We start from the raw sequence: 15,411 nt of genomic DNA on the forward strand, positions 1-15,411 counted from the left end.
AGAAGTGGTATTTGTCTTTTGTGATTTTCATAGAAGGAAAGATATAAAAGGTTAGCTGGTTATTTAAAAGAAATGGCAATGGCTTGATTCACCTATGTTATTATAACACGTCTCGACTTGGCAGATCTCAATTCGTGCATGATTGTGCATTTTTCCAAATGTAAAAATACGTCTTAAATGCAAATTCTTATTTAGGGACCAACATTCATGACCTACTCATATCGGGTAATTTTGTACCTTACATGTTATGAGATTCATTCTCACATCGTGGAAGCCTCTTCAAAGTCTTGGACAACATAATGACTCTGCAATTGTTAATTTATGACAATTTACTTGGGTGATTTTTTTTTTATGCTCTAATTTTTGCCTAGACCGCCTTTTTGGGTTCTCGATCTAGCGAGCTTCTTCTTCGTGCTCAATTTTCTTTCTCTAAATCCCCCTTCCAGGTTTTCAATTTAGAGAGCTTTTTCGACTGGTAGATGGGCTGTCATATCAGGTTTTTGACATAGAAGAGTTTCTCATTGTCAATGATAGTAATTGGTTTTGTCCATAATCAAATTGACTAGTGAGTCCTCAGTCTTGAAAGTTGTCCTATTCACAATATGAACACTACAAGCATATCATATCTCATTTAATTGATATCTAATCGATAATTAAATCATAACAAAATGAGCATGTATATTCAAAGTTAGGGCGTTTTTTTTTAAAAAAAATGGGTCCAATTTTTTAAAATAACACGAGGTTACTGGAAGAATCATTATTGGATGGATTTGTAAGAATTTGGCTTTCTGAGGCTTTAATTCTAAAAATGTGACGAAATTGATTTAGTTTCAAAAAGTTGGACTTGAACTCAGAGATAAATTTTCCGAATGCCTACGTACCCCTTTATGGGTTCAAAGTCCACGTAATTCGGATGGGACTACCATAATTAATGTTTAATGGAAGGGTGTGAAAGAAATTGGTTATTTTTAGAAATTGGACTTGAACTCAATGATTTGAGTGCCTACGTAGTTCGGCTATGGTTTCAAAACATGCTGTTTAATCGGCAATGATAATGACAAGATAAGTTTTTTTTTATCAAACCGTAGATCGATAAATACCCTTCTTATCAAAGACGAGTCTTGAAGTATAAGTCAATGTAGAATAAGATGAGGAGTGTCCAACATTATCAATGAGTTATTACGCTTTTGTACGTTGCTTGCCTTTTGTTGAGCTTGACGTGCTTGTGAATTTTGCTAAGCTTTTTTAATCTTTACCTTTAATGTTGCCTAAGTAATCCTTTCGGGTTTTCAGCTTAGCAGTCTTTCTTTTTCTTAGTCTTGAATTTTGCCTAAACTATTCTTTCATATTTTTCAGTTTAACAGGCTCTCTTGCCTTGAATTTTGCCTAAGCCGTTCTTTCGGATTTTCAATTTAGCAGGCTTTCTTTTTTCTTTGCCTGAATTTTGTCTAAGACATCCTTTCAGATTTTCAACTTAGCATGCTTTTTTTTCTTAGCCTTGAATTTTGCCTAAGCCGTTCTTTCGGATTTTCAACTTAGCAGGCTTTGCCTTGAATTTTGTCTAAGCCGTCCTTTTGGATTTTCAACTTAGCAGGCTTTCTTTCTTCTTTGTCTTGAATTTTGCCTAAGCCGTCCTTTTGCATTTTCAACTTAGCAGGCTTTCTTTCTTCTTTGCCTTGAATTTTTCCTAAGTCGTCCTTCTGAATTTTCAGCTTAGCAGGCTTTCTTTCTTCTTTGCCTTGAATTTTTCCTAGCCGTCCTTCTGAATTTTCAGCTTAGCGCGCAAGCTCTCTTTTTTTCTATGCTTTGAATTTTTAGCTTGACATGCTTTTTTATTGACAAACTGACTGCTTATGATCATAAATCCAGTGAATGCACTGTAATATTGTGGATTTTTCACTGGAGCCGAATACTCTAATTTTGATTAACTCAAAAAGGTTGATATGTGTTTCTTGATAAACATATACATCCACGGCTTATAAGGTATTTGAGTTGACTATGACATCTTGCTTTCACTATATATGAAGAATATTTCAAAGTGGGTTCTTGATACTAAACCTTATCAACAAAAGTTTCTATTCAATGGTTCAAATAATTTTTTTGGGGATGCTAAGACTATCCACATTATCTTGCCCCCAGTTTATATATTTCCTTGGTCATTTTGGATGGACAAATTGATAGAAAGAAACAAGATTGTTTTCTTCTCCTAGGTTATGAGCATGTCCTTTTAAACACATACATGTTTGATAGGATTTAACACCTAAATGTATTCATGGAACCTTCACAACTCTAATTTCTTGTGGAAACTCTTTGATCATTAGTATCAAATTGATTTTTTAGCTTGACAATAATTGAATTTTATTATGTCATTATCATCACCGATTATGTTATGCATGCATTTTATGCGCAAATGATAAATGGTATCAATGGTAGTTGAAGAAAGGAGTTGATGAGTGTTGGTACTTTGAATATAAACTCATTTTATTAAAATTTATTTAAAGATTAAAAGTGCCTTTAAAAAGACAGCAGATTAAAAAGTTTGAAATGATAATTGTATTATGTAGATTACATACCTTGTAGTTGGACTACGTTTGTTTATCCCTCGAGAGTATGAAGCAATGATTTTTTTTGACTTCTCAGGTGAAACGAAATGGCCATTCTTCATTAAGTGAATACACTTCCCTTTCTAATGCTTTCCTTTGAACGTCATAATGCCCCCACACATGGTATTAGAATCACACGCCTTTGTAAATGTCAATCATGTAGATGTTATTGCTATCAAATTAACTGAAAGACTTTTAAGGTAAGCGAAAGCTTGGTACATTTTTTGCATGAGATCAAAATGTTATTTTTGGGATTAATGGCTTTTTGTTTGCAGGTTGAATTTTATGAGGTGTTGGGTCATTGAGAATACGATGTTGAAGATATTACGTCTTGTAAGCTGGAGAGGTTGTGTGAGTCGTTTTGGGATAGCATGGGTAAACTCTGGTTGGAGGATGCATAGTGTAACTATGAGTTAGATATATATCTCCTTTTGCTTTTCCGTATTGTTCTTTGGGTGCTTCCGATTATGACTAAATTTTATTATCCATTGCTCAATTTCTTCTCTGACTACGACCACATTAATAAGCTTATTAGAGATGTTTATCAAGAGCATGGAGTAGTAGAACTGATTCGTAGTGTCTGCAGGGTCCGACACTATTTGTTCTGGATCAAAAGAGAGGATATGCGGACAACCTTATCTCTCCATCTTTAGACATAATGTTCAGGAGTCACGCCATATTTTTTTTTTTTACGGCTTGGAGAACATTTTTTTTTAGGAGCCACGCCTATGTTATATTCATATTATTTTTAAAATGCACCGGCAGGATCCTTTTATCAGTTGACTTGATTTTGATAGAGATGAAAACATCATATGAGTTGTGGCCCAGTCAAAATTTTGCTTGTTGTACTTTTCAAACTTGAAAGCCTTAAACTTGCGACATGCATCCACATCTTTATCTAAACATAATGATGAATGTTGTTCGTCATTCCGTACTTGTTGGTTCCCTCAATGGCAGCTAGTCTTTCTTCAGTCATGTCAAACTTTGTAGATAATACAATGCCTCTCAATGTTTCTCTTAAGGCATAATCGATTCTCGAATTATCAAAATCAAGCAGTCATATTTTCTTTCTTTGGTGAGGAGTATATGTTGACAGAGGTTACCCCAACAGATATGAATGTTAGCTTTGCCCCACATGGTTTGAAATTATAATTTTTGGACGATGGAGCTAGACATACAATAATTTGATTTTTGCAAGTTATAATCATGGACATATTTAGCTGTTTCAAATTTTATATTCAATTTGGGATTGCCAATTGTGAGGTCGATTTGAGTGAGTTTGAGAATAGTGTGGTGGCAAGTATATGAATTTTGATGGTGGACTATCTCGTACCTTATTTAAAAAGAACCTCATCAATTTATAATAACAATGAAAACAAATGTTTTTAATTTAAAAAATGGTTAGTTTTGATATAGAGTCGAATTCCTTAAATAAAGGACATGGTATGATATGTCATGTAATGCATCTAACAAGTTATGCTTAATTGTCAAAATGTTATTCATTCATTTTAATTTTTTTGAAAAATAAAAATAAAAATAAAAATTATACAACATATAATGATATAATGCAAATGTGATAAATGTTATGTTAATGATAAGAAATGCCAAACTCTAGAGATTTAAAGAATGCAATGAAATGGAAAATGAAAAACCGGGTATTTAAAACAATGTTTCAGGTTGCTTCACTTAGCGTTGGTATCCATTACATAAGAATAAAAAATTGACTTTTGAATACTTTGTAAAACAGCTAAAATGAATAGTGAAATAAATTGTATTAATATGTAAAAATAAAAATGACAATGTGTTGAACGATGGAATGTTTGTGTAATCATCGTAAGAGATTAGATAAATTTCTGAAGAAAGAAAAAAAATTAACTTATTGAAAATATGATTATCGTTCATATTGTAGTCATGGCTAAAGCAAATAAAATATTATAGTTATGTACATGTGATATGTGATGGGTGGTAGTGGAATGAGTTCACTTTTGACGGCATTCGTCGTTGAGCTTCTTAATGGTTCATGATAATTTTTCAGTTTAGGGAGGTCATTCTATATGATGCATATTTATGAATTGTGTCTAATTCTAAAAGGTGGAAAGGCTCGCGGTACAGGGTCCCAAGCCATACTCAAAATGTGTTCGTTCGAACAGCGAACTACCAATAAATGAGCCCCTTTCGGGTGGCTTGAGTTGAAATTTTCACGTGGAGCTCCGGGTTTCCCACAAAGTCATCGATACTCATTTTCCTTCTAACTTAAATGCATGTAATGAGTCTAACACCGACCTATTTGTGAGAGTGTGAAAGTGGTGAAATGATGAAAATAATTGATAATTATGATATGATAAACAATCATGAACAATGATGAAAACATTTAAAATAAATAAAACACAAACTCAACAAAAATAAAAGCATACCGACAAGATTAACCCTACTCAAGAAATATATATTTTTTGAGCAAGTTCCCCAGTGGAGTCGCCAGCTGTCGCACCGTGCCGTCCGGTCTCGGTCGCATCCAGGAGTTTTTGATTATTTCGAGACTTTGTGCGACTTGGCTGACTTCCCGTGCTTGACATTGTCAGGTTTTTGGGAGTCGCCACCAATCTAATGAGTGGGATTGGTCCACTTATGGTACTGGTCTATTAGTGGGTTCGGGGTTGGTTACGTATAGGGAAGAAATCACATCACCCTATCCCGCCCAGATAAACTGGTTCTTTATATGCTTTGTGTTTAATTTAATAGTGTTTCACCATTGTATTATTTAATTTATTTATATGGATTTGGGATTAAATACATAAAACATGTAAGAATTAATATTTATTTTTAATAATAACGCTCTAACACCGAATCGTTATTATTTTAAGCGATATTTAAATAAATTAAGAAAAAGAAAAATAATGGAGGGATTTGAATCGAACATTTTTAAGTTTTGATGCCTACGTACCCGGATTCCGGGATCAAAGTCCACATAATTTGAAGTGAAATAATATTTTAAGAGAAAAATAATTTTAAAAGATTTGGATTTGAGCCTCGCCCGAGACGCCTACGTATCCGTTAAGCCGGAATCAAAATCCACGTAGTTTGTATTTTAAATTTGATAAAGGAACAAGAGTTTGAAAACGAGGAATGAGGATTTTGGAAAATAAATAAGGATTTGATAAAGGTGAACTTGATCTCGGAATTTGTTGTTCCGAGAGGCCTACGTACCCAATAAATGGGATCAAAGTCCGCGTAGTTCGAAATTATGTGAGAAAAGATGTAAAATAAATTTTTGATAAAAACATTGACAGTATGAAAAAGGGGGTTAAAAATAATAATAATAAAAAGTTATGAGAATAAATAAAATCGAACAAAAATTAAATATTTTAAGTGGACTAATTAATTTGTTTATAATCATAAAATGATGAGCTTTTATACAATGGACTTAAATTAATCTTTATAAAATCCAATAATTATATAATTTCAGTCCAATCCATCAATGATAAAAATTCTTAGCCATTAGATTAAGACCTAATGAATGTAGACCCTCTATTTTAATTAACCTAATTTTTGTCTCAAAAATGCTATTTTGGCCGACACATAATTCCACTAAAAGTTTTCCATTATTTGCTCTTTTATTTCTGATTTTCAGCTCCTAACCCTAGCTTTCTTTTTTCTTTCAATTCTTCTCTTCTAACAAAACAAAACAAATACACGATTAAGAAGACTATAGCTAACGAAATTCTAATGATTCAAGTTAATCCACTGTTCTTTTTGATTTTAAATTTTTTGCTTTCTTGAAGAATTTGTTTAATGGCTCTAGTTTCAGTTTTAATTGAGAATGGCAAGGATAAATGGGATAGCCGGATTCGGTTTGGCGACGGCGCCTCTTGCTCTCCGGTTAGTTCCTGTCTTGAACCGAAGAAAGATTGGCTTGCGGGTTGAACTGAGATCGAACCGGAGGAGAAGGATGGAGGCTCTGAACTGATGAAGAAAGGTTTATTTTATTATACCATTTCTTTTGGATTTTTTTGATTTTTGCTGTTGTTGGGTGGATATAGCTGATTATAGTTTTTTGTATTGATTTAAAACATTTTTGTCAAACTAGGTTTTCTTGATTTTAATTATGTAGAGGAATAATCTAATATCCATCTTAATATAAAAACACAGCGAACAGATTTTTAAAATCTTTTCAAGTTCAGATTGTAACTAATTTCATATGTTCGATTTTTAAGGGTTCATTACGCCATGAACCCTTAAAATAAGCTGACTGAAATGTTTTCTTAACTCCAGAGGAACTTTTCAGTCAGCATATATTAAGATAAATAAATAAAAGAGTAGTTCAAATATATGTATAAATGCTAATTAAGCTGAATGTCATGTGTGTATACCTTAGTTGCTAATGTCGTCTGTTTCCTTGAATGTTGTTGATTAACTTGTTTGTTGAGAGCTTGCCATTGCTACAAGCGATGTAATCTGCTACTCATCTCTTTCGCTATAAATCTTAGTCACGGGGTTTGATTATAGCTGCAATGTATGATTTTGAATTTGGTGTTTGAGATTTCATTCTACTGGGTTTGTGACAGTAAAATCCCAGATTTTGATTTAATTATTTTAGATTTTGTTTTGAGAAAAGTTAGAATTCTGATTTGTAAATATAGTTGATTTGCAATCCAGATTTGCATATTATAAGAAAATTGACTTATTTGTTGGCTATGAACACAACAAAAGTGATTGAGATGATTTATGGAACTGTTTTTGTTTCTTTCTTTGTGTTTGTAGAAATCTTAAGCTTGAACAAAGGTAATGAAGGAGAGGAGCAAGGAATGGAAGAATGTGCAGAATTTCTCAACAACTTTTTCTATTTTTTTTTTCTAAAGGAGGGCTAATGTTCCTTCTCTTCTTTATTTTCAGTGTAAGTTTTTGGGGGCTATTTATGCTATAGCAAAGAGAGAATGTGAGAAGACAGGCTGAATTTCAGCTTCAAAGAAAAAGGAAGAAAGATGGTGAGGATTTGTGCAATGTATTTTGGTCATGGCAGAACTTGGATAGTGTCTCCACACAACAAAGGACTACATTTCAGCTCAGTAGCACACATTGAGAAAAAGGAAGAAGCTGTGGAGAATTTCAATGGGCATATTGCTATGTAAATTCCCTGATGTCCTTTGCAATGAATTTTGGACTTAATTTATAGGCTAAGGCAATGGCAGTTCTGTAATTATGATAAATGTGATTAATTGTGCCTAAATGTACTTAATTAGCCATAATCTTGATTTTGTGTCTATAAATTGGATTTGCACTTGACAATCATAGTTCAGCTACAGCAAAAACACTATTTCGGGCTACTGTAGCAAATAGTGCCACAAAAGACAAATATTTATGGCAAACTTCAGTTTTAGTCCTTTGAATTTGCACATAGTTCATTCCAGTCCTTGAATATAAAAATTTGGCAATTTAGTCTGTGGCGAGAGAAATTATAGAATAATCTCTGGCTAAATTTTATTTCAATCCCTGAAGTAAAAAAAATGGCAGATTGGCTCTTTGGTAAAAATTCCATTTGATCCTTGAGGTTCAAAATTAACTGAATGGTCCCTTTATAAATTAATATTTAGTCCTTAAAGTTAAACAACAAATTAATTCTCTAGTAAAGTTCTCTATCTAGTAAAGTTCTATTTGGTCCCTAAATTTTAAAAGGTTATTGAATAGCCCAACTATTTACCTTATTTTTTTGAGATGTAAGATGTATTAATTTTGCCCCTTTCTTCTTCATTTTTTTTCTAATTTTGTAAGAAGCTAAAAATAATAAAAGGAATTGGTTGTCTCCCTTTTATTATTGTATTTATTTCCTTTAATTGGGCTATTAGTTAAATAAGTCTAAGATAATCAATAAAATTATCGACGTCAAAAATTGGGTATCAACACGGGTCAAACCCGTTTAGACACGAACACGATTAGGCTAAACACGAACACGACACGATTATTAATCGGGTTTGACATACAAAACCAAAACACGACACAGATATTATACGGGTTACACGACACGACACGTATAAACACGTTTATTTAAACGTGTTAATGGATCAACCCGTTTAACGTGACACGTTTAAACCCGTTAACTACTTTTTTAATTTATTTAATATAATATTAAAAGAATTATTACTATATTTTGAGATAAATACTATTTTAATTATATATAATATAAAAATTTTAATTAAAATTAAGAATTTAATAATATTTAAATCATAAAAAAAAATTTAATTAAAAATAGTTAGCCGTGTTTAAACAGATTTAAACGGGTTAGGCGTGTATAACCCATTTAGACCCGAAATTAATCGTGTCATAAACGGGTTGACCCGTTTATGACCCAAACCCATTTACATCAAACCCAAACCCGTTTAACTTCGTGTCGTGTCGTATCATTTAATCGTGTCGTGTCTAAAATTGCCAGGTTTAATTATAATCTTATGTTTTAATTTTCTTTAATTTATTTTAATAGCTTAATAAGAAAAAAATTAATTTAATCTTTTTTATATTAAAAAGGAATTTAAAGACAACTGAAATATTGTAGTAGAACGGTAAAATATTAAATTTGACTCTGTAGATTCAATACTTGTTAATATTGGGCATACTGAATTTTTTATTTATATTTTTTTTATAAACGGTTACAGAATGCCAAAATACTAGCAATTTTAATTTATTCAATTTTGTCTATTTTGACCGGACAAGATTAGGTATCAACAGTCAGTTAATAACACATATTGAAAATGGCGCACTAGAGGAATAGACTATGAGATGGGGATAGGAGTCACTTGTCCGAAAATAAAATATAGTAAGAGTTTCAAAAGAAATTCAAACCCGAATAAGAAGAATTCCTATTAAAAGTCTTAAAAATAAATCCGCCAAGATAAAACAATTAAAGATTACCACATCCTTGGTTGAAAGTTTGTTTTGAAATACTTTGTGGTTCAACATTTTCAGATCTCTCACACAAAAAGAAACCATAAGATCTGCCACAGCTTCTAATAGAGTCCTCTAGGAATAATATACTGCCACTGAAATATAAATCCACAAAAGAGCAAGGAGATATCAAAACCAAATCTAGTAGCTGAAGTGTGTTGCACCAAATACTCCGAGTAAAACCACAATGAATGAAAAGATGTGCTTGTGTAATTCCACGTTATAGCAAAGAGAGCACAAATTAAATATTGACCGGTATAATGGAACGCCTCACCAAGAAATCAAGAGTGGACACTCTATTATACAAAGTAATCCAAATAAAAAACTTAATACGTGGAGGAGCTTTAACTTCCAAGTCAATAAAATAAGAAAAGACTAAAGATCTATCATTTGGAAATTATCCTCCATAATCCTTACATCATCGGCCAACCCATCATCATCAGAATCCGAATTTTCACTAGGTGCTGGACGAGCAGTATCAACATTATCATATGCTCGACGAGCAGCCAAGGAAATCTGCTCTTCTGAAGATAGGCGAACTCGACAAGTTGCGCCTACAACAAAACCATTTGTTATACCACCTACTCGATAAGCATTAGAAGCTTGTGAAGGTTTACATGATTCGAGATGATAAAAACTCCATAGAACATAATTGTGACGCTCAAGTGATAAATGTTAGTAACACGTTATAGGAAAACAAATGCAAATCATCGGAAGGTCCAAACAACAATTATGCAAATCTGTTTTGTTTTCGTTTATGGAATTTTATTCTTTTTATATGAATGTTATTTATATTTTAGTAGATTATATTATTTCTTTCATGAATATATTGGTGGAGCTGAAATCGGAATCGTTATTGATGAAAATTGTGTTTTTGATCTTATTTCAATGAGAATCGTTCAAAGACCCAGTAGTTGGTTTGTTATTTAATTTACTCATTGAGTGGAGCAGCAGATCGCTGAGATTAAACGATTAAAGAGTTCTCTAAACGCGACGGAAGAATATGTTATATAAATTTTATATATTTAGTTGAAATTTTTATTTTGTACTTCTCAAATATGTTTTTTTTATAATAGTTGCTCAAATGTACTCTTATTTTTTTATTAATAAAATATTCATTATGATCAAGGATAAATACAAGATCAGTAAATAAGTTGCCAAAAAAAGAGATATTGGAAAGAGGAACTTGTATGATTTTGAAATATTTCAATTATTAAGTTGATGTAACTTAAACTTTATTTCATCTTTGTATAGGATTTTATATATTATACTGAGATCTATACTAACGTGAGCATAGATCTCAGTATAATATATAAAATCCATCATACATTAATATGTTTAATTTTTTTTGTAGTGAAACAATAATACAGCTTTGTTGTATCCTAAGCCTTAATTTTGATGATAACTAAAACCCACTAACTTGTTTACTTAAGTGTTTTAAGGCCCATATTCTAGAAGGTTCATGACTATTCTATGTTGAAATACAAGCAAAATTAATTTACATTAACGTTCATTGTCCATCCCAATTCATATTAATTTACATTAACGTTCATAGACATGGCACCACTTGTAATTCAATATAAAGATTCAAACATAGTTTAGTCAGAACACCTAGAAATTTACAGCAATTACCAAAGATTCAAACATAGTATAGCCATGGCAGCAGCTCCACAACTATCATCTTCACAAAATGATCAATCCGAATCCGAAAGCAACGTCGAGACCTTCGATGAATTGATTCAAACGCTTCCCAAGGAAAAAGGCTGGTGGACTGATCTTCACATGTACAAAGGCTTCTGGCTAATATCATATGCTGACATTAAATCTCTCATGTTCATCAAACAACATTTCAAGTCTCAGCCTGAAGATATCATATTAGCAAGCTATATGAAATGTGGTACTACCTGGCTTAAATCTTTACTTTTTGCTACTATAAACCGAGACCGTTTTGATTTTTCTACACACCCTTTGCTCACCTCAAACCCTCACCAACTTTTTGTAATCTTGGATGTAATCTTAAAACAAGACGTCGATTTACCCTATACTATTGATCTCGAAGCTATGCCCTCGCCACGCCTTTTCGCTACGCACATGGCATATAGTCTGCTGCCGAACTCTATAACTAGTTCGGGGACGAAATTTGTTTACATATGCCGCGACCCGAAAGATGTTTTAGTTTCGAAATGGCACTTTGCTCAAAAGATAAGGCCTAAAGAGATGCCACCTCTTTCATTTGAAGAAGCATTCGAGATGTTCTGTAACGGAGTTTCGCATTACGGGCCATTTTGGGAGCAGGTGTTAAGTTATTGGAAAGCTAGCTTGGAAGCACCTGAGAAGATATTGTTCTTGAAATATGAAGACCTAAAAAGAGAGCCTGTGCCTCAAGTTAAGAAATTGGCCGAGTTTTTGGGGAAACCCTTCTCGGTGGAAGAGGAGAGTGCTGTGGAGGAAATTGTGAAGCTGTGTAGTTTGAAGAATATGAAAAATTTGGAGGTGAACATAAGTGAAAGGTTCAATTCGAGGGTTAAATATTCTGATTTTTTTAGGAAAGGTGAAGTTGGAGATTGGCGAAATCATCTGACACTGGAAATGGCTGAGAAACTTGATCGTATTACGAACGAGAAGCTACGTGGTTCGGGATTAACCTTTGCTCATGCATCTTAATTATTATGTTAAGAACTGAGAATTTTATTGCTTTTGATGCTCCATTATTGTTTCGTTTAGTTCTAAGAAACAAAAAGATTTCATTCAGTGAAATGTTCAATTTAGCAGTTTAAGTTTTCCAATCTTGTTAATTAATTTTAAGTTGCTATCTGTATCAAATTTTAAGAGTTGTCTAGCACATGATTGTGTTATAAAATTGTCATGTTCTTAAATGAGAGGTCGTCAATTTGTATGTGCTTTGATATTAATTTATCTGATATTTTTTTTCTCCTCGCTATTATTTTTTTAAGTCACATATATATATATATATATATAAATATATATATATATATATATATATATATATATATATATATATAAAATAACAAGCAGCTGGACATGTTCGATGTTGGATGATTCAAATGGCAGGTGAAAATATTATTTAGAAGTTTTAAATTGCATCTAGATAAATGGAGGCTTAGTGCTTGTCAACTTAAAATGGAGCAAGCTCGTTTTTTCTACTCAAATGTTGATAATGATTCTTAAAATTTGTTTGTTATTTTTAGGCAAATTACGTATTTTTAATATCACATTAATTGCTTATATTTAGCCATAATTAATGTGATATTTATTGATTAGTTATGACATTTGTTATTGACACGTGTCAAATGATAAATGGATGGTTTATAATCCTATGTGACGAATTAGGTTCACACAAGAATATCCCAGTGCGCCTCATAGGAGATTAAATTACCCGGACGAGCTATTAGGCGAGAGAGCAAAAGAAGAATAATTGATATTAGGGTTTACTTTTTGAGAAATATCCACAAAATAGCAAAATAATCTTAAAAATATTGATTGACCAACATTATTATAAAAATACAGTTTAACTGGAAAAAATTAATAAATACAGTTTTAATTTTTTTTTTTTAAATTAATTTAAATTTACTAACGGTTTACTATCAATTTACTAAAAGATAAGTTTACTATTACTTTAATATTGGTTTACTTCAAAAAAAGTGTATTATTAGTTTATTTTTTGTATTATAAAGGTTAAAGTTAAAGTTAATAATGACTTACTTTACTATTAATTTACTATCAATATTATAAAAACATGTAATAAAATTAGTTGCAACTTGTTTATTTTTATTTTACTAAAAAAACAAATTTACTATTAGTTTACTATCAGATAATTTTTAATATATTAAAAAATAAGTTTACTGTTAATTTTTTATTGGATTTATTAAAGTTAAAAAAAATTATTTTACTTAATTTACAACATATTTACTATAATTTACTTCGACATAATTAACTATTACGAATTTACTATCGATTGACCACGTCTATATATGTTTTCTGGATTGGGATCAAGTTCACGATTTACACTGTTCATTGTAAAATGAACGGAATAGATAAAAAATACAATTTTAATCAAATTAATATGTACCGTTTATTTTACAATGAACGGTGTAGATTAAGAACTTGACCCCCTCAAGTTTATTTGAACTTGAGGGAATCTCAATCCATGTTTTCTACATCTGTAAATATGAATTAATTTGGCTCAGTTAGAACTTTTATTAAACATTTTATGCTCGTTATCTTGGACGTCAAAACATTTCAAACATCAAAATATCAAAAAACTCATACGTGTCCTCGATTAAAAAAACAAAACAGTAAGCCATTAACCAGAAAGAAAAAAGAAAAGCCAATTATTATACAATTCAAAACATAGGAGAAAAACGGACACAACCGTCTTCGTCGGTGTTGGCGTAGTTTTTATAGACATCGTCTCTTTTGCCTCGTCTTTGTCGGTGAATAAGAAATGATGCACCTCAAGGATATAAGAGAAACATGCCACCGTGTTAAGCAACCGTAAAAAAGAAAGAAAAAAGAAGAAAAATGAGCATTATTCAACTTATATCGTGATTCAACAATGATTGAAACCGCACCGTAAAATTAAAATTATTTAGGCGTTCTACCGTAGCTTGCCTAATTTCCTCTTGATTTTATGGGTACCCAAATCATTGTTTCTTTTTGATTTTGGTGAGCAAACTTTATTTTTTCTTCATTTTAATTATTAAATTTTAATTTTATTTCAATTAGAAATTTTCCGAACAAAACTTTTTACGTGACAACCGAATTTATTTTGTTTTTTGCTTGAAACTTGCTAAGTACACATAATTTGATCTAAAAGGAAAATTTCATCTTTTAGTCCTTGTTCTTTTCATCTTTTATTTAGTTCGTCCCTATTCTACTTTCCTTTTTTATTTAGTCCATGTACTATTAAAGTTGGCACCAAAATCCCTTCGTTGGGCGGAAGTCAGGGAGTGAAGTTCAATCGTTGTTAAATTTAACGGTGCTATATAAAAATAATAAAAATAATAAAAATAATTGAAACTAAAATCCATATAGACCCCCGAACATTCTCTTCCTCTCTATCTCTTTGACCCCCAAAAGTTGAACGGAGGGAGTATAAAGTTGTATAGACTTAAGTGTGTTAATTAATGGTTATACAAGAAAACTAATAGGAAGTATTATAAAAAATACAAAAAAATACAAAAAAAATACTACTATTTATGATAGCTACTAGAGCTCGGACAATTGAAGAATTCTACTTTTAAATTTAAAAATACACATGATTGATGAAAAAATCACAAAATATTTTCAAAAAACAGGCTAGAAAAAATGGACAATGTCACATTGACTGATATATAATGCAAGTATATTTTAAAATAGATACTTGTCCATCAATATAACTTTACAAATAAGCGATTTTCTAATTTTTATATAATTATTCAACTTCCCTTCACAAAAGTTCACCTTATTTCTTTGTATGGAATTGCATAATTTTCCCAGTACTACAAACAATAGTAAGAAGTAATAATTTAGTGACATCTGCATAATATTTGACAAAAGCTATTTTGGTAATGCAAAATATGAAACTGTTTTTCAATTATTGTATATTATGTTTCATAACCTTTTCATAGTGATTTCGTAATCTATTCTATGAAAACTTATTAAAATTCTTTTAAACAGTTTTATACATCTAACACTGTATAAAATAGTTATGAAACCGTTATAAAGTACTTATAAAATAAATTTTATTTGAGCATTTTACGTAATACTTTATAAGCATGATGATTACAAATTACACATTAAATTATGAAAAATTCATGAATAAAATAAAAACTCACAAACAATAACAAACATTCACCAAATTCAAAAATTAATA

At 31.3% G+C, this 15,411-nt stretch overlaps 1 protein-coding gene and 1 long non-coding RNA gene across 2 annotated transcripts; both read left to right on the top strand.

Moving 5' to 3' along the window:
- The first annotated feature begins 6,089 nt into the window (after positions 1–6,089).
- LOC126673037 (uncharacterized) lies at positions 6,090–7,886 on the top strand. The gene is made up of 2 exons (XR_007639255.1): positions 6,090–6,576; positions 7,362–7,886. It is a non-coding gene; the product is annotated as an uncharacterized LOC126673037 (long non-coding RNA).
- Positions 7,887–11,092: 3,206 nt separating this feature from the next.
- Positions 11,093–12,467, top strand: LOC126673031 (cytosolic sulfotransferase 15-like). The gene has a single exon (XM_050366983.2). The coding sequence runs from the start codon at positions 11,193–11,195 to the stop codon at positions 12,198–12,200; it is 1,008 nt and encodes a 335-aa protein (XP_050222940.1). The 5' UTR covers positions 11,093–11,192; the 3' UTR covers positions 12,201–12,467.
- The last annotated feature ends 2,944 nt before the right edge of the window (positions 12,468–15,411 follow it).

Source organism: Mercurialis annua, linkage group LG3, assembly GCF_937616625.2.
Source record: "Mercurialis annua linkage group LG3, ddMerAnnu1.2, whole genome shotgun sequence".
NCBI lineage: Eukaryota > Viridiplantae > Streptophyta > Magnoliopsida > Malpighiales > Euphorbiaceae > Mercurialis > Mercurialis annua.

Bases quoted from the DNA above. Each gene is read 5' to 3' on its own strand.
- LOC126673031 (XM_050366983.2), top strand. From the start codon at position 11,193: ATGGCAGCAGCTCCACAACTATCATCTTCACAAAATGATCAATCCGAA.